Below are 19806 nucleotides of genomic sequence, written 5' to 3' on the forward strand. Positions count from 1 at the left end.
GTATGAATGGCCACAACCACTGACCCGCAAGCTTTGCTTTGAAGAATGCTGATGTAGAAGGACTGAGGTTGAAACAGACACTACAGAATGACAGTCTCTGGTATCCAGAGCAGATATTGTGATGTCATAATGCCTCATTCCACCAGTGCCTAAGAGCCAATCACATCAGTGATGTCACAATGGCTTCAATATCCTTGGCTCACATAAGAATCAGAGTATGAATGGCCACAACCACTGACCCGCAAGCTTTGCTTTGAAGAATGCTGGTGTAGAAGGACTGAGGTTGAAACAGACACTACAGAATGACAGTCTCTGGTATCCAGAGCAGATATTGTGATGTCATAATGCCTCATTCCACCAGTGCCTAAGAGCCAATCACATCAGTGATGTCACAATGGCTTCATTATCCTTGGCTCCCATAAGAATCAGAGTATGAATGGCCACAACCACTGACCCGCAAGCTTTGCTTTGAAGAATGCTGGTGTAGGACTGAGCTTGAAATAGACACTAGAAAATGACATGGGATTATTTCCTGCAGTTATCCGCGGGGACGGGAACGGTGATGAATTTTGTCACCGTGTCATTCTCTGCTATCTACCTCCCCTGACCCTCTAGGAGAGTGCAGCAACCCAAAGAGCCCGACTCTCCACTGTCTCGAGTCTCAAAACGCTGATGTGCTTCAACCTATGTCTGACCATGCCATGTTTTGTCATCCAATGTTCTACCACACTGTTCGCCATCCTTAGCGATTTCTATTCCGCCATTACCTTGTGGTTACTATACTATGTCTGCCATACTATGTTGGCCCTGCTACGTTCTCTCATACCATGTTTGCGGTTCCATGTCTTCCATGCTATGTTTCATCATGCATGCTTGTGTAACCATTTTGGCTAGTCGTGCCATATTATGTTAGCCATGTTTTGTAATACAGTAAACCCTCAATTTAACGGGGGCATGCTAGTAACTCTGCATGATTAAAGGACAATAAATGATTGGACCATTAGATGCCATTTGCTTGTCTTACTTCTGAAATGATTAGAAAATGATGATACACAGCAAGTATTTAAGACATACTATATATTGGATTTTATCATTGGGGCAAACCTCATTTTTGAGATTTAGCCACACTATCAACAAGATTTTCTCTTCATATTAAGTGAGGTGAAGTTTTTGTTTTGCATACATTGAATTTTAACCCTGGTGTGGAGCCAGGAGTCCATAGATACATACCACTGTCCATGTTGAGTGGTCAGCTGCAGTCTACCGATAGCTAGAGCAGCCAATCTGTGTTGCGGAGCTATTCCTGGATGCCGGACTCGCTTCTGGTTGCATGCAAACCAGAGTCCCCTCCCTCCTCCAGGGTGGTGGGGGTGAGAGGTAGTGGTTGCAAGTAGAGAATGCTCACTGGCAATGTACTTCCCTCAAACCATGGCATATACTTTTCTACTAGATAGTGTTAAAGAGGCAAGAGGCATGTATTCCCGCCACCTAAAAAAAGATGGCTCCTTATAGAATTACCCCTTAAGTGCCATCTGTCTCAAAGTCAGAGTGGTATCTCGAGGGGATTTTGAATATTTATGATCCCTAGCAAAGCACAGCTGACCTGGACTTAAAGATCAGTAGCACAGTAAATAACGGCAAAGACTCACACGGTCCATCCAGTCTGCTCAACAAGTTGCCCAGAGCCGCCTCTGCCACTCTAAGCAATGATGGCTGGGACCTGCAAAAACACTAGTTGTCAAGTCTCCACCATTCCAACCACATCGTCAGCCAAACTTGATGAGAATAATATGTGCTTATAATAATATGGGAAATGCATACGATTTGGTTGGTTAGAATAATATTAGGAAAGGAATAGCATTTCCAAAGTTTGAATGGTTCTCCTAATCACTCCCGTCATCATAATTCCAAAGAAAAAATAATTAACAGCAGAAGGACCCCAATGCAGATGCCACACTGATAAATATAACAAAAGAGCTACACGGCACACTCAGGAAAAAAAAACATAAAAGCAGGGTATGTAATTATAATAAACGCACCTTTTATTCCAAAAGACATAAAGTTAATATACAACAAGCACAATACAAAAAAGGAGCCGAGGAATACACCAGCCACAGCCACTGGTATGTTTCTCAGAGAAACCAGTTTTTACGATCACAAATATCAGCATATCTCCCATCTCTCACCTACAGGATAATAGTGGACTGAACTGCTTTGCCACTGGCTGTGAAACTAGAAATGTTTCCCATCGCCTTCCTCCCTCCCCTGCCTTCCCAGGCCTGCTGGGCTAAGGCTGACCTTCCAGCCCCAGTGTATGACATCACCAGGCATTGCCATGGATACCAGACTGTGATGTCATACCCTGCGGCGCTGCAGATCCCTGAGTGAATGTGGACCTGAAGATTGAGAGCACAGACCGATTCCCAACCTGTTAAAAATAAAACAGTTAAGAAAAGTGAGAAATTGGAGCAGTTTCAGCAGGAAGATGTCAAGTGACTCAGAGAGAACTGATACTTTTATTTTTGTCATTTGTTTTCTCTCTCTGGCCAGGTTCCCTGAGGATCAAAATTCTTCCATTGATACATGCTGTGCTTTTTGCCTTCACTGTGCTTATTTGGTACAAATGTTATTACAGAGATCTTTTTAGGAACTCCAGGAAATGCAAGAGCATCTTCCCCCAGATAATAAAAGACCATCTTAGGCTCCCTTTTCCTGCAGTGCAACCCCCCTGAAGACCCACCTAGCCAAGTCAGATACCAGTTTCAGAGTTTCTGTGCCCATTTATGGGAATGGAAAATCCTGGGTGGTTGGCAGCAAGGAAGCTCATGCTCCCACCATACAAAGGCTGCAGGCAGCTTCGTCTCTGGACATCGGCTTATTTTCAAAGCTGACAAGTTGGGAAGGGGGAGGGGTGTCTCTTCCAGGAGCTCCATTCCAGTAGCAAAAGGAGAACATGTGGTCTTCCCAGATTAAAGAAAAGAAATTAAAGTAGCAGCAATTTGTCATCCTTGGACGGCGCCCCCTAGCGCCCAGTCCCGCGTCAGGTCTCCTCCTCGCCTTCGCCGAACTCGCCCCCCTCCTCCTCCTCCTCCTCGTCGTCCTCGGCCAGCGACGAGCCGCTCTTGAGGATGCCGCGGAGCAGCGCCCCCTGCCGGCTCTCCTCGTCCAGCTGGCGGCGCAGCGCGCGCGCCTCCATGGCCTCCTGGGCGCCCTCGCCCACCAGCGTCACGCCGTCGGCCACCCGCGGGGGCGAGGCGGCCGGGTTGCGGTCGTAGGAGAAGAGGCGCAGGCGGCGCAGGTGGCCGAGGTCGGGGAAGGCGGCCAGGCGGTTGCGGTCCAGGTCGAGGATCTCCAGGCGCGCCATGCGCAGCAGCGGCCGCGGGAACTCCTCGAAGCGGTTGCCGTAGAGCCAGAGGCCCCGCAGGCCGGGCATGGCGGCGGGCAGGTCCGGGGGCAGCGCGCGCAGCCGGTTGTCGCCCATCTGCAGGGACTTGAGGCCCGGCAGGCGCAGCAGCGGCGGCGGGAAGCGCTGCAGGTAGTTGCCCTCGATCCAGAGGCAGCGCAGGCTCTGCAGCTGCGCGAAGCACGGGGGCAGCTCCTGCAGCCGGTTGCCCCCCAGGTAGAGGCGGGCGAGGCGGGGCAGGTGGCAGAGCGCCTCGGGCACCTCCTCCAGCTTGTTGAAGTCGAGCGCCAGGATGCGCAGGTTCTCCAGCAGCCCGATGTCCTCGGGCAGCCGGCGGAGGCCGTTGCCGCTCACGTACAGCTTGTGCAGGTCGGGCACCGCGCACACGGCGCCCGGCAGCCGCCGCAGGCGCCGGCCGCTCAGCTCCAGCGTCTGGTCCCCGCAGCTCAGCTGCTCCTCGGCGTCGTCGGGCAGCGGCTCGTCCTCCACGCCGCCGGGGACGGGCGAGCCGCACACGCCGCCCATGATCATCGGGAGCGGCGGCCGGGAGAGGCGCCCGCGGGGACCGCTAGCATCGCCGCCGAGCCGTGGCAGCCGCGCGCCGGCCGAAGGGAGCCTCGCGCTTGCGTTGCCCTGGAAACCGGCGACGCGCAAGCGAGGACCAATGGGAGGCGGGGGGCGGGGGTGGCCGCTTCATTCAAGGCTGCCGGCACACGGAGGCGGAGTCGCGGCGTCGGAGTCTGAGGTCTGGATTGGTTGCGTGGGAGGTGTGGCGAGCGGACGTGATGCGCTGGCTAATTACGCTCACGTGTCCGACGTCAAGCTCCGTCTCGGCTAGTATAAAGAAATAAAACAAACCAAAGTGCATTGCCTTAGTCCGGGGGTAGGCGATTCCGGTCCTCAAAAGCCGGAGCCATGTCACATGCAGGTACTCTGCCTCCCTTTGTCTTTCTGCTACCTTGGAAAGTGGACGAACCCAGCCACCCAAATCTAGGCTAAAAGCCCACTTTTGGGGACTGCTTTTGACTCCTACCTCCCAAGCTTGTTTTCATCATTTTCTAAGAAACCCCCTAAACCAGTGTTCCCTCTAAGGCAGGGGTGTCCAATGTCGGTCCTCGAGGGCCACAATCCAGTCGGGTTTTCAGGATTTCCCCAATGAATATGCATTGAAAGCAGTGCATGCAAATAGATCTCATGCATATTCATTGGGGAAATCCTGAAAACCCGACTGGATTGCGGCCCTCGAGGACCGACATTGGACACCCCTGCTCTAAGGTGAGCGCATGCGCGATCGCTCACTATTGTCAGTGGCGTCGCTCATGCTTCTGGTGTCGCTCACTCGAGCGGAGATGGTGGCGGTCTGCCCTGCTCGCCTAAGATGCAGCAGCGGCGGCTCCTTTCATGATCCCCGCAATCAGTGGCGTATTAAGTGGGGGGGGGGGCGGTCCGCCCCTTGTTCTCATTGGTGTAACGCCGGCCCTGCAGTTCCGGACTTCCCCGCACCTTCATTCCCCCCACCCCCCGGATCGCTATTATTTTAAATGTTATAGCCGCGGGGCTGTATCCATCAGTGGAGATGTCTAATCTCGGCCTGACCCGGAACTCTTACTGCAACAGTGACTTCCTGTTCCTGCCTAGACGGGCGGCTGCTGCAGTAAGACTTCCGGGTCAGGCCGAGGTTAGACGTCTCCACTGATGGATACAGCCCCGCGGCTATAACATTTAAAATAATAGCGATCCGGGGGGGGGGGAGTCCGGAGCTGCAGGGGAGAGTGTTGCGGTACCCAGCTGGAGGGAGAAGGAAGATGAGGGAGGGAATGAAAGGAGATGCCAGGGCTTGGAGGGAAGGAGGAAGGTATGCCAGACTAAGGGAAAAGGAAGGGGGAGATGTGAGAGCATGGAGGGGGAGGGAAAGATGGAAGAAAAGGAAAGGAGAGAGATGCCAGAGAATCCGGGAAGGGAAGATACCAGACTATGGGGTGCAAAGGAAAGAAAGGAGAAGAGAGAGATGCCAGAGCATAGGGGATGCGGTGGTGACAGAGAGAAAAAAATGGAGAGGTGGCAGAGCTGCCTGGCTTTGGGGGTGGGCAAAATCTGGAAGGCAGTGGGGGGACATAAGAAGGAGGTACTGGGGGCACAAAGGACACAGGAAGGAGGCACTGGGGGCACTATGGACACGGGAAGGAGGCACTGGGGGCACTAAGGACATGGGAAGGAAGGAGGGAGGGAATAGAAAGGGACAATTGTTGGGCCTGAGTGCAGAAAGAAAGAAAGGATACACAGTCAATTAATAGATGTCCCCTTTTGATGAAAAAAATAAATGGTCACGTTACCACTGACTTACTTTCTCTTCAGCAGAGTCAGCATCCGCGCTGAGGTGCAGGAAGGTCCCGCGATGACTCGTCTGCTGGCTCTGCTCTGGAAGAAGTAAGTTACGTCGGACGAGGTGGACCCGGCAGACGCAGTCATTGCAGGACTTTGCTGCAACTCCCTGCGTCTGCCGGGTCCACCCCCTCCAATGTAACTTACTTCTTTCAGAGCAGAACCAGCAGACGAGTCATCGCGGGCCCTTCCAGCATGCGGCTGCTGAGTCCGCTCTAGAGCAAGTACGTCAGAGTGGGGTGGATTGGCAGTAGGCAGCTACAATCATCGCGGGACCTTGCTGCATGAAGGGAGAGAAAGGAGCAGGACTGCTGGAATGGAAGAGTGGTGGAGGGAAAGAAAGGGGGCAGGGTGGTATGGAAGTGTGGTGCTGATGGAATTGATGTACAGAGAAAGGGGAGAGACATAAGGGGGAAGGATATTGGAGGGAAAGAAAGGGGGCAGATGCTGATTGAAGAGAGGTGGATGGAGAGAGAAAGGGCAGACATTGGATGGTAGTGGGGAGCCTATGCTGGATGGAAGTGCAGATGGGAGAGATAATGGAGCAAATGCCAGAAGGAAATGGGAGGAGAGAAAGAGGGGAGCAGATGCTGGATGATAAGTGGACAGAGAGAGGAGAAGGTACTAGATGGAAGGGTTGGAGAAAGAGGATACATGATGGAAGGAGGGGATAAATAAAAGGACACATGATGGGGAAAAAAGGATTGAGTTAGGGAAACACTGGAGGGGTGAGGGAAAGAGGTGGCAAGCTTTAGATAGACAGTAAAAAAGGAAATTGATGAGAGGGTAGTAAGAACATAATCTAGACAGATGCAGAAAATAAATTGAAAAGGGAAATGAGGGGAAAAAGGGAAAGGGATTGCAGAGGAGAGGTGTGGGAGAGGGAAGGAGAGGAGAGAGATGCCAGACCAATGGGGGTGAAAGGAGAGATGGAAGGGCGAGGCATACAGTTTCTGGAAGGGGCATAGAAGGAGAGAAGATGCCATATAGGGGAAGAGAGACGGCAGACAGTGGATGGAAGGAAGAGAGTTACAAGAAGATGAGGAAAGCAGAAACCACAGAAGACAAAGGTAGAAAAAAATTTCTATTTATTTATTGCTTTAGGAGACATGTGTCACTGTTTCTGTGAAGCATTGTATGCAGAGTCCAGCTTCTTGCTGGTTCAATTTAACTTTTGTCTATGTATTTTTATTTTATCCCCCCTTTTACAAAACTGTGAAGCGTTTTTTAGCACCAGCCGTGGTGGTAGCAGCTCTGATGCTCAGAATTCTATGAGCATCAGAGCTGTTACCTCCGTAGCTAAAATGCACACTACAGTTTTGTAAAAGAGGGAGGGATTAGTTTGTGATTACATATTCCATACTAGGCGAAGGTGTTTTCTGTGTTCTGTGTGTTCGAAAGACATAGTTTTCTGTTAGGATTGACGGTGTAGGATTGATCTGTGCTGGTCTGGCTTGTTTAGTTTTACAATGGGTGTATTGATGTTGTACTGCTCACTGCAATATGTAAGATGCTGCCTTTTCCTAGGTACTCATGTGTGACGTGTAATCATGTTTTTCGTACAGATGGGGGGGGGGGTGCCAAAAAATGATGGGCCCCGGTACGCCACTGCATTATGTAAAGATACCAGAAAGCTGGCGAAGCAAAAACTTTAAGTAAATTGTTATTCTTCTAAGTTTTGAGTATTTAACCCTCTCACAATCTCACGGGCACTCGTTTCAAGTTTATTGAGATTTTGATTTAAACGCAATATCAAATATTTTCAATGTGTATAACAAAAATAAATTTTGGGAAATAAATAAAACCATTTGAACAATAAACATACAAACATATCCATAGATGATTAAAAATACATAAGGAGTACAAGGATAAACTACATTTGTTTAAAAATGCGTCCTCCGTGCCTGCTCATAAATTTGTGGAATATGTAACTTGTCGCTCATGCATATTTTTTTTTGCACAAACCTCATCAGTCCTTAGAGGGAACATTGGTTGGGGGCGCAAGTTATGAAGAGCTTTGAAAGTACTACTACTATTTATCACTTATAAGCGCTGAAAGGCATACACAGGCGTACATCTTGGCATTTAATAGATGGCTCCTACTCGGAAGAGCTTACAATCTAACTTGGACAGACAGACATGACATATCGGGTTGAGGATGGGTGAGCTGAGAGGAGTTAGGAGTTGAAAGCACTCTTGAAGAGGTGGGCTTCCTCCTTGACCTTAGCACACCCTTAGGCCTTTCTTGCGTACTAAGGTCATTTTATTTAACGTAGAATGGCTGATTGTCTCTCTTTTGTATTAATGACCATGGCATGAGCACTTACTGCCACTCTTTTTGTAGGTGGTAAGGGCTCAATTCTTGTACCCTCCTGACATGCTCCCTCCAAACAAACAAAAAAATGACAGACATGTCTTAATGTCTGGATTAGTTCATGCTTAATTTGGCAGTTACCACAAATCTTGCCTGAGCAACATTTGCATACCAAGGAGGCAGTCTATGCAAACTGATCTCATGAATATTCCGTGTGGATATCCTGACACCCTGCTGTTAGGGGTTACCCCAGGACAGGTTTGGGAATCATTGGATTACAATCAGATGTGAGACTGAGGGAACCTTCAGCGAAGGAATAAAATGATCTGGAATTCTCTTCCTCCTGATTCATACATTCCCCTTTCTCATTTCTCAACATATAACACTGCAACAGCTTCTCCAGATTTCTGGTCTTCTACCTGATCCCCCACCCCTTCTTCATTTTCCATGACTGTTCTATAAATCAGGAATAGCTGAACAATAGGTACCTGGACTACTTTATTCTAACTTTGTTCTAACTCTCAATTGATTTTCTCTTCCAGCCTCTGCCCATAGTTCCTTCCCTAAGTTTCTCCAGATTTGCATATAGGTTGCCTGGATTTATCTCATCTAATAGCTGAGAAGGAAGGGCAAACAGTACTCTGATCCAGGAGAGGCCAGATGTGAATATTTTATGATAGTTCACTTGTCAGCAGTGACGGAAGGTGGAAAGTTTCATTTGTGTTTGATATACTGCCCATCAACACAGCCATCTGAGTGGTTGACAGTGAATTCACAATCTAATCAAGTACTCTAAGGTTAGGTGGTGATGCAAGGATCTGAATAATGCATTTCACTGTTTTCTACATAAAACTGGAACTCTGCGAGTTTGTTGGACTCAGGGGAGTTGTCAAAGGGATGCATTGATTTTTTTTTTGTTTTTTTGTTATTTGCTGTCTTTAAAAACTCCCAAGACTTTTATAAAAGGAAATGTGGCAGACATGAATTTGAGGGACGTGACCACAATCCTCTCAGGCTCTGCAGACAGTGTCTGTAATGATTTTGTGTGGAACAATTTAATGATGAGTTCATCACCAAGGCTGTGATACATTGATAAAATGGCACCTGTATTTTTCATCTAAAGTGGTGTGGTCAAGAATTATTTTCTAATTTGCAGGAGGGAGGGATAAAAAAAACAAACAACAACCCTGTCATGAGAAATAATTAATGTGATTAATATCCCTCTCTATTCCTTAATTTATATGCCTTTTCTTCCCCCTAATGCAGTGTCTCTCAAACCGTGCCCCAAAGAGATTACTTTATAGTTTAATTTTTTTATGCAATAGTTTACCCTAACTTGAGCGACAAAGCAATCAAGGCTTTGTTACAGTTTGGATCTTCTTTTCTTTGCGAACTTAGATTCTCAGCTCTGACAGAAATTAAACTGAAAAAAAAGAGAGCGGTTGCAGATAGTGGATGATGAAATGTATAAGAACATAAGAATTTGCCTCCGCTGGGTCAGACCAGAGATCCATCCCGCCCAGCGGTCCGCTCCCGCGGCGGCCCTCCAGGCCCATCACCTGTGCAATGGTCCCTCACTATTCCTATAACCTACCTCAACTCCTATCTGTACCCCTCAATCCCCTTATCCTCTAGGAACCTATCCAAACCTTCTTTGAAGCCCTGTAATGTACTCTGGCCTATCACGGCCTCCGGAAGCACGTTCCATGTGTCCACCGCTCTCTGTATGTTTGCTTGGCAAATACTGAGCTGCATTTTGAGTTAATTTGCACCCAAAAACAAGCACATCCATCGCATTGACTAGCAACACTTGATTAGTATGGCTGCAGGCTCCAGGTCCCCTTAGGGTGATCTCATTTTCAATTCCCTAGACCTGAAGTTCTCGGAGTTCAGAGTTTTCTCCTTAAGAGTATCATGCCTATCCTGTATGGTAGTACTGTTAATTAGAGAATGACACGGTGGTGACAAAATTCATCACTGTTCCCGTCCCCGTGGATAACCGCAGGAAACCATCTCCCTGTCATTCTTTAAGGAGAGAGGGAAGAATTGGAGTATGAAAAGGCACAACCACTGACCCTCAAGCCTTGCATTGAAGAATGCTGGTGTAGAAGGACTGAGCTTGAGATAGACACTAAAAAATGACACAGGATAGTTAGAACATAAGACCATACTGGTACAGACCGAAGGTCCATCCAGCCCAGTATCCTCAAAGAAATGTACAAACTACTCCCTAAATACTTCTAATCTCCAGACAATCCATTTGTAATCCGCCTTGAACCGCAAGGTAATGGCGGAATAGAAATCCCTAATGTAATGTATCCTGTTTCCAACAGAGGCTAACCCAGGTCCCAAGTATCTGGCAGAAACCCAAATAGCAGCAACATTCCAGAGCTGAGATTGTGATGTTATAATGCCTTATTCCACCAATGCCTATGAGCCAATCTCATCAGTGATGTCACAATGGCTTCATTATCTTATATACTTCTCCCTCCGTATTCGCAGTTTCAGCAATCGCGGTTTCGATTATTCACGGTTTTTAGCTTGCTGGCTCCTTCCCCCCAAATTACATCAGCTTGCATAGAGAAATCGCTTATTCCAAGTGTTTACAGAGAAAATCGCTGTTTCCCAGCACGTTCTTCACCGTATCTTGCCTCTCCTTCAGGAACAGGCCAGGTCTCCCACCATGTTATTTGCGGTTTCACCATATTCACGATGGTTTTTAATAGAAAACAGCGAATAACATATGAAAAAGTTATTCGCAGTTTTTCTGTATTTGTGGTTCTTTTAATCCCCTTTCACAGCGAATACGGAGGGAGAAGTGTACTTGGCTCAAATAAGAATCAGAGTATGAATGGGCAAAGCCACTGACCCTCAAGCCTTGCATTGAAGCATGCTGGTGTAGTAGGACTGAAGTTGAGACAGGCACTAAAGAATGACAGGATTGTTTCCCGTGGTTATCCGCGGGGATAGGAACAGTGATGAATTTTGTTACCATTTCATTCTCTAGCTGAAACCACATGTCAAAAGTTTAAGACTAGGCTTAAAATTGCTGCTTCTCTCAGGCATTTCTACCTGACTGAGGCCTTGACGCTCAAAGCTTACCACGCCAGTAAGGTCTGATTTAGACTAGTTGTAGCCAGTCTAGAATGCAAGTTATTTCGGCCTCCAATGCACAAAGGGATTCTGCATGGCTTTTACCGATAATCCCTCAGCTCATTGTATCTGTTATCACAGATATGTCAAAGCTAATCTCCTAGGCCTAGATGCACTAAAGCCAGCGATCATTGCTAAAACTATTTTAACAGCTTTAGCAACGATTGCTGACCCAATGCAGAAAATAGCTGCCGCACTGTGCGTGGACAATCTATCCAACAGGCAACATACAAGTACATATGTTCCAGTGATCGCATAATTTAACAATTGCATTTAATTTTTTGTATTTAAAATGCTTCCCAACACTGGTGAATGGATCCGGTTCCTGTATGTTTTTACTTTTGAAAAGACCCAATTAAAGATTTATGCTCACTTTTAAACCATAGTCTGGCTGTGTTTGTGAAGACGCCCCCATCCTATTCCTGCTCACTCTATCACGCTATCGGATATCTCTGATGTCAAATTGACTTTCTCCAGTGAAGAATTCCTGATTAATAATGGATATTAGCTCGATCGTCCTTTGATCAGGTTTCAGCTCTTTGCAAACAGCATGAAACAGCTTTAGGTTACCACTGTGATAGTCACTATGAGTTTAGCTTTCCAGCTCAGACTGCTGGGTAGGAGAGATCAAAGCAGGACAAGCACACGTCACACACTGCATGTACCAAGTGTGTGCGTTATCACAGATACGTCACAGCTAATCTCCCCAATGTACTAGGAGTGAATTCTTTCTTATAAATCCACCAGAGACCCAGGATCCCCCTCCCCCCCAAAACAAAAAAAAATAGTCAAAGCTACTTAACTGGCCAGAAAAGGCCGCTGATCAGATAAATAGCATTTTAGCACCTAACTGCGAATATTCAGTGTGAGATAGCTGGTTATCTTTGCTGAATAGTTGCACTTCGTGCCGAAAAGTTAACCGGTTATATCGTGTGATAGCCAGTAATATTCAGTGCTGCTCAGCCACTTCAGGCCACATACATTGCATACATTTGAACCGCTTCCCATCAAAATCGTGTCGGGAATGGGCATCCGTGCATGCGCAGATTCAACGTGGCGACGTCATTGTGTCATGTCCGCGCATGCTTGGATGCTGGCTGGGGGTGGGAGCTGGGTGACAGAATGGGACGAGACACAGGAGGGACAGGACAGAAGTGCCAGACCTGAGAGTGGGCCCATGGGTCTGGATTTTCCCTTGGGAAAATCTGGTAACTCTAGTTCAATTGGCGTCAAACCAAAATAAAAACCTAAATATTCAGAAACAGCCCAGCGTTGATTAGGGTTAACACCAACCGCGGACATGCGCAGGCTGCCTCCCCTGGTCTGAATATCAGTCCCTCTGTTTTGTTTTTTGTAAATTTCTGACAGCAGTTAAATTACCAGGGCATACATTTAGCACATCTGAGAAGGGCCCCTCATAAATATCTTGGTGATAGGTACATGATTAGTTTGCCATTGCCTTTATCCTGCTCTGTGCCTCCAAGGTCTGGCAGTTCTGTCCTGTCCCTCCTGTGTCTCGTCCCATTCTGTAGAATTTTCAGAAAACAGCATAATACAGGGAATAAGTAAACTTAGAGGGGGGAAATTTAGTAGTGACACCTGGAAGTATTTTTTCACGGAAAGGGTGGTGGACCACTGGAATGAGCTTCCGGTGCAGGTGGTCGAGGCCACCGGCGTGCTCGACTTTAAGAGAAAATGGGACACTTACGTGGGATCCCTACGTAGGTCGAGTCACTAGCATCTAGACTATTGGAGTGGGCAGACTTGATGGGCTATGGCCCTTTTCTGCCGTCATCTTTCTATGTTTCTATGAGTTTTCTGAGTATCTAATGTTATGCACATACACCCTTGATACATTTTATCAGTACCTATTTGAGTGGCTAAAACACTGTTGGACAACTTCCTGCTAAACTGGAACATACGCAGGTGAGGCTGGACTCTTAGAGCACTGGTCTTTGACCTGGGGGCCGCGGCGTGAGCGGACTGCTGGGCACGATGTTCTTATGTTCTTACACGCTCCAGTCGTTTATCAAATTGCCCCCTTCCGTGGTTGGGATCTGCTCCAAATTTAGACACCGAAGTCTCTTAATCTGCTCCTGAGAGAATATTGAAATGAGCTGAGAGAACTAAAGCTGAAGTTTGACCCACTTTCGAGCATCTTGTGCCATAAGAGATTATAATGCCGACATACCGCCTTCCATCAGCCTTCTTAGCATAGAAATGTTATTTTTATTCTTGCGTTCGCTGCCTTTTCAGCACTGTGCTGATGTCAATGCAGAGGCAGTTGCTGGAGCTCCCTGTGCCTGCATCTGAGTCTAAGTTAAGAAGAAGAAGGTTCCTGCTTACATAGATTGTAAAGAGAATTATGCAAATATGACCGAGTTTAGTTTTTCTTTAATTCAACTACCCTTGATTGTGTATGGTTTCACTCTCCCTTAATGTGGACTATGATCATTGTACTGGAATTTATGCCTTGATAATAATTTCCTGAATGTATTGATTTCCTCATGTATTGATTTCTGTATGCTTCCATTTTATTTATGGCTTAATCATTTTCTCCTCCTTTTTTTCTTGCAAAATCTTTGATCAGATCTTTATAATCAATCTTACATAACACATCTGCTTCTATACATAACAGAGATAAGGCATCCAGCCTGTCTTGTTGCACAGTTGTTCTGAGGGGCTTTTTAATATATTTCAACTGAGAAAATGAACGCTCAGCTGAGCAGTTTGTGATCATTAATGTCAAAAATATACAAAATGCAATGTCTACATTTGGAATAGTCATTAAGCAACTTTCAGGCTTTGAGACTTTGAAAGCAAGAAGAGGTTCTGAATACACCTGCAATTAACACCAGTGACAGTTGGCAGCTAAACTAAGAACTTCTTATGAGCTAGTACCCGTCACTTGCACTGTTTCAAACGCATCTAGACTTGTTCAAAATTTGTATAGCTTCCAATCTGAGAGCACAGTATACTTTATTTTTCAGGATAAACATGATGACACAAGAGAGAATGCTTTATAAACAGAACTTATTCATTTTTCATTAAATTTTGAAAATGGCTATAAATTTAATAATTTAAATAATTTTCTCTTTGACTTCAGAGTGCAAGAAGGTGGTCTCTTCTCCACTATCAGCTCCAGGTGCACTCCAATATCTCCAGGTGCACTCTACTATCTCCACCTCCAGGTGCACGCCACTATCTCCAGCTCCAGGTGCACTCCACTATCTCTCACTGTGCAGCTCCAGGTCTTCTACCCACTGTTCTTTCTAAGCCAGGGGTGTCCAACCCGCGACCCTATGAGGTATTTCGAGGGCGTTGCGGTGTTTTCCTCTGCCGCCCCCGGGTGTTTATATTCTTGCTAGCTCCCTCCTTCGTCTTGCTGCAATGTTCGCTCAAAGCCGCGGGCAGCAGCTCCTATGTGCCTCCCACGGCTGACCCAGAAGCATTCCCTCTAACGTCGCAACATCAGAGAGAAGGCTTGCAGATGAGCTGCTGCTCGCAGCTTTGAGTGAACACTGCAGCAAAACGGAGGAGGGAGCAACCGCGGCACAAAAGGGAGGGAGGGAGAAGGATATGTTGGGACTTGAGAGGGAGGGAGCACAAACAGGACAAATGAAAGAAGGAAGGAGGGGCATGAACTTAAGACACAGAATGAAGGGAAAGAGGGAGGGGAGCATGAGCCGTAGGATGGAAGAATGGAGGGAGTGAAGGAAAGAAATGCTGAGGTGAAGGAGTGAATATAAAGGGAGAATTGGGTGTCTGAGAGAGGGAAAGACATGGTGCACATGGGGAGATGAAGAAAGAGGCGAACTGTTGGGCAGAGAGAGGAGGGAGAGAGAGAGAATTATTGGACATGGTGGTGGGAGAGAAGGGGGGAGAGCATACTGGGCTGAGGAAGCCTCCTGGACTTTTTTTAAAGTACAGAGGGGGAGGGTATTAAAAGAAGTGCTAGATTGGGTGGGGGGAGAACTTATAGGCCCAGAAACAGAGGACAGAGAGAGATGGTGGGCAATGGTCTGAAGGGAGAGAAGTTGGCCCTGGAGTAGTGTGGAGGAAGAGGGAAAGATATACTTGAAGGGAGAACTGTTGGGAAGAGAAAGGGAGAAATGGTGGAAGGGAAGCAGGCAGGCAGTTGGAGAGATGGGATGGGGGGCAGTTGGGAAGAGAAAGGGAGAGAAGTTGGATCTGGGGATGGAAGGAAGGGAGGGAGAAATGTTAGGCCTGAGGTCTGGAATTAAGTTGTCCTGTCATAGACCCTTCAAAATTACAGGCAAACCACTAGTAATTGCTTATCTAAACAAACCAAAATATATACAGTATAGTATTTGTGTTCAAGTACGGTATATAGAGTATTTTTTACAAATACGAATATGTATGACTGTGAATGAGTCTTATGTGTAAGAACTTTTCAAACCTGTCATGGGGACCTTACAGCCAGTCAGGTTTTCAGGATGTCTACAATGAATATGCATTATAAATTTGCATACTCTAGAAACATAGAATATGCAAATTAATCTCATGTCTATTCATTGTTGATATTCTGAAACACCCAACTGGCCTTAGGATCCCCAGGACAGGTTTAAGAAGCCCTGAGCTTTACCCATCAGTACATTTTTCCCATAGACAATGCTAGTTGGTGAAAGAAAGCTAATGTCAATGATAGCACACGTCGACCATAACATATAATTTTCTTTATTTTGAGGCAAAACAATATAGTCACTGCCTGAAGATGGAATTTCGTCTTCTGCTGGTGCCCCAAGCACTACACTTCTGATTATACTCCAAAGCAGACCTTGCAAACTGCAAAACACTAAGGGTTTAGGAAAGAAGGAAATGGATTTATTATTTAATTTCATAAATACCACCTGAACGCTATCAAAGCGGTGTACACTGAGGTACAGTAGGTTATGTTTACATATGAAGGGGTTAAAAGCTGAGACACTAATCTGATGGTTAGTGCACCTAATGTCTAGGAATGCCCTTTATGAGTTCCAAGCAGCAGAATTTACGCACTTAGAAAGTTGGAAACATAAATACTAATTAGTACCAATAATTGCGTGTTGATTGGAATTATAAGCACGGCTTGGCTTGTTAACTAATTAAGGTCCTCTTTTACTAAGCCCAGAGTGCTAAATGTTCCAGCGCTGTGCCAACGCTCATAGAAATTCTATGGGTGTTGGAGCAGCATCGGAGTATTTAGCGCTCTGGGTTGTGGTAGAAACCTCTACCATGGCTTAGTGAAAAGGTGGGGGGGGGGGGCAAGTTGTGTATGCAAATCAGAATACGTACACATATGTAGGATTAATTTAAAAGCTGGAAAGAACCTTCGGAGCTTTGACACGTTTAGTAAGTAGGATTCACTGACCCTAAATGTTGACAATTCAGAAACACTTAGGAATATTTGTGGTTTAACATAGGGTTATACTAAATAGTAAATACAAAGTTAGTATTATTGCCAAAATTGATTACCTAGCGTAAACACCCATTTGGCAACTAAAGTTTGCAGAAGCACCATTTTTACCTTGAAACAAAACGAGCCTCAGAGCTAACAAGCTGAGAAAAAAGCCCAGCTTGACCAATAAGCCATAGAAAGACTACAAAATGATCAAATCTTTGGCTCCTCTAACTGCACAGTAAAAAAAAAAACAAAAACCAACAACTCAGTAGACAAACACTGCTAACGAGAAAAACCTGTACTTGCCCCAACCAGTTGAGTGGTCAAAATGTGCAAAAATGCCCCGAATTTGGTCACAGCAAACATATAAAGGTAAAAACAAAAATGTAAAAATCAATATCAAAATGTCACTAATGTCACAAAAAATAATAATACTAGATCAAAGGCACTACTAAAATCTAGCTGAAGAATTAAGGCACTAGCGCCTTTGTTAAATAGACCATGAAGATAATCAAGCATTGACGTTAAGACAGTCTCCGTACTATATCCTCTTCTAAATCCCGACTGATGGACATTAAGGATATTAAATGTATCCAAATAACTTACTAATTCTAAATTAACTAAACCTTCCAGTAAAAGGAGAAAAACTCCAGCAGTACTTATCTCCAAAGGATCACATCCATATCGTAGTACAAGATCCAAAACGTGACTAAAAACGAGTATTTGTAATGCAAATGGCACCAAAGAGCCAGTCACAATCTTCCCCTTCCAACAAGAGCGTTGTTTCGCTAAATATGGCTGCTTCAGGTAAGAAGGAAACTGGAGACAACATGACGACTTGTCAGTGAAAAGCAAATTCACCAAATGCTACCTTTTTTCACTGACAAGTTGTTGTGCCATCTCCAGCTTCCTTCTTTTCTGAAGCAACACTATTGGTTACTCATTCCTTTAAAAGTAATCTATTACCAGTGATATATTGCCATTACTTTCCTTACCCTTTCCTTCAATTTCTTTCCTTTCCTTTGACAATTGACACTTTCAGATTTAGATTTATTGTCTATTGTTCACTGCTCCTCATTAAATTACAATAAACGATAAATCATAAAATGTACTTACACTGTACAAATCATTTCCAAATTTCTCTCCTGCTTCTTATTTGTCTATGGTAAATTTTCATCTTTGGTACGTTGAGTTATTTGGCAGCACTGAAATGGGCAGAGCCTGCAAATGAGACTTTTGGGGAGCCGGGGCAAGATATGAGAATCTCTCCTGGTTTGTGTGAGCAGTAATGCAGCCATTGTACTGAGGGCTCCTCTTAGAATATTAAGATGTGGGTTTAAAGTACCGTAATTGGGGATAGTGTCTAGAGTTGGCAGTAGAACACAGCTGTAGATGGGTCCATCAAATGACTTGGAGAAAAGCCTGAGTCAGCCCTGCTTTTGCACCATTGCAAGTACGGATTGACAGTTTTGACTTTCCTATATGACAACCTTTAGGCTCAAACTTAATTCAGAAAAGACAACTTTCTTCGTTGCTTCGCCACATCCGCTTGACACCAAATCACCACTATGTATCAATAATCTTAATGACCCTTTCCAACCTACCCTAAAAATACTAGGTGTAACTTTGGATCAGAGACCAGTTGGACTCCTTGATCAGAAAGGGATTTTTCACTCTCTGGAAACTCAGATCCATTAAAGCTTATTTCAATACAGCAGCTTTCAGAACCCTAGTCCAATCCCTCGTACTGAGTCTACTTGACTACTGTAACATCGCCTATTTAGCAATTTCCCAAAAAAAACATGCAGCGTTTACAATTGATGCAAAATGCAGCGGTCAAACTGATCTTTGGGCTGAGGAAGTTTGACCACGTGACACCCTACTACCGGCAGCTGCATTGGCTGCCAATGGAGGCGCGCGTAAAGTTTAAATTTGCCTGTTTCTGCTTCAAAGCCCCTAAATATATAACTGACCTTTTTATCTTCTCAGCCAACAGACACAAGAGAAGCTCACATTCCAACTTCGTTTCCCCCCCCAGTGAGAGGTTGTAAACTGAAAAAACACCATGAACATCTTCTCTCGCACCAAGCTGCATCATGGGGTAAAGACCTAGAACAATTGCTTTCACCCACTACTTATGAGGAATTTAGGAAACGTCTGAAAACACACCTGTTCCTAAAGTATCTGGACAACTGATCCTCTCTTCTCTCTCCCCTCTATAGCGATTAACTTGTTCTATTGATCACTCTCTCCTCAAAAATGGATTTCCTGTCCTATTAACCCTCTTCCTTCCTCCCCTCTTAAAGTCAATCAATTTGTACCTTTGCTTAATCTTTGTAAACCGCATAGAACTTCACGGTATTGCGGTATATAAGCTGTTGTTATTATTATTATTATAAACCAGTAGTCTCCAACACGCAGCCCAGGGTCACATACAGCCCCCGAAGTCTTCCATTGTGGCCTAGTTGGCTGAAATGCTCTTTAAATCCTATAAATACATAAATTTCAATCATGCCCACTTGAATAGGCCGGGCATAAGTACATAAGTACATAAGTAGTCGCCTCCGCCGGGGCAGACCAGAGGTCCATCCAGCCCAGCGGTCCGCTCACGCGGCGGCCCATCAGGCATATTGCCTGGTCAGCGGTCCCTGACTAATTTTATTGCCTACCTCTACAGTTATCTCTAAACCTTCCACTGCTCTTATCTGTACCCCTCAATCCCTTTGTCTTCCAGGAACCTATCCAGGTCATCCTTGAAACCCTGTACTGTGCTATTTCTTATCACGGCCTCCGGAAGGGTGTTCCATGTGTCCACCACCCTCTGTGTGAAAAAGTACTTCCTTGCGTTTGTTTTAAACCTGTCCCCCTTCAATTTCATCGAGTGACCCCTTGTTCTTGTGGTTTCTTTCAAATTGAAAAATCTGTCTTTGTCAACCTTTTCGATGCCCCTCAGGATCTTGAAGGTCTCTATCATATCTCCTCTGAGTCTCCGCTTTTCCAGGGAGAACAGCCCCAGCTTCTTCAGTCTGTCAGTGTATGTAAGGTTTTCCATACCCTTAATCAGTTTAGTTGCTCTTCTCTGGACTCCCTCAAGCATTGCCATGTCCTTTTTGAGGTACGGTGACCAGTACTGTACACAGTATTCCAGATGCG

At 45.7% G+C, this 19806-nt stretch overlaps 3 protein-coding genes across 3 annotated transcripts in view; 1 reads left to right on the forward strand and 2 right to left on the reverse strand.

Annotated features, from left to right (window-relative positions):
* LOC117352063 (nitric oxide synthase-interacting protein-like) overlaps window positions 1-19806 on the forward strand; it is a 742171-nt gene that overhangs the window by 595915 nt on the left and 126450 nt on the right. The gene's annotated exons all lie outside the window — the stretch shown is intronic.
* Window positions 2020-4086, reverse strand: LRRC10B (leucine rich repeat containing 10B). The gene has a single exon (XM_033928092.1). It carries the CDS (start codon window positions 3932-3934, stop codon window positions 3041-3043), a length of 894 nt encoding a protein of 297 aa, XP_033783983.1. The 5' UTR covers window positions 3935-4086; the 3' UTR covers window positions 2020-3040.
* The window catches only part of PPP1R32 (protein phosphatase 1 regulatory subunit 32), a 52173-nt gene continuing 48300 nt past the window's right edge, over window positions 15934-19806 (reverse strand). Inside the window, exon 14 of the mRNA XM_033928091.1 lies at window positions 15934-16068. The gene's annotated coding sequence lies outside the window, so the exon portion shown is untranslated. The remainder of the gene's footprint in view (window positions 16069-19806) is intronic.

Source organism: Geotrypetes seraphini, chromosome 19, assembly GCF_902459505.1.
Source record: "Geotrypetes seraphini chromosome 19, aGeoSer1.1, whole genome shotgun sequence".
NCBI lineage: Eukaryota > Metazoa > Chordata > Amphibia > Gymnophiona > Dermophiidae > Geotrypetes > Geotrypetes seraphini.

Bases quoted from the DNA above. Each gene is read 5' to 3' on its own strand.
- LRRC10B (XM_033928092.1), bottom strand. From the start codon at position 3,934: ATGATCATGGGCGGCGTGTGCGGCTCGCCCGTCCCCGGCGGCGTGGAG.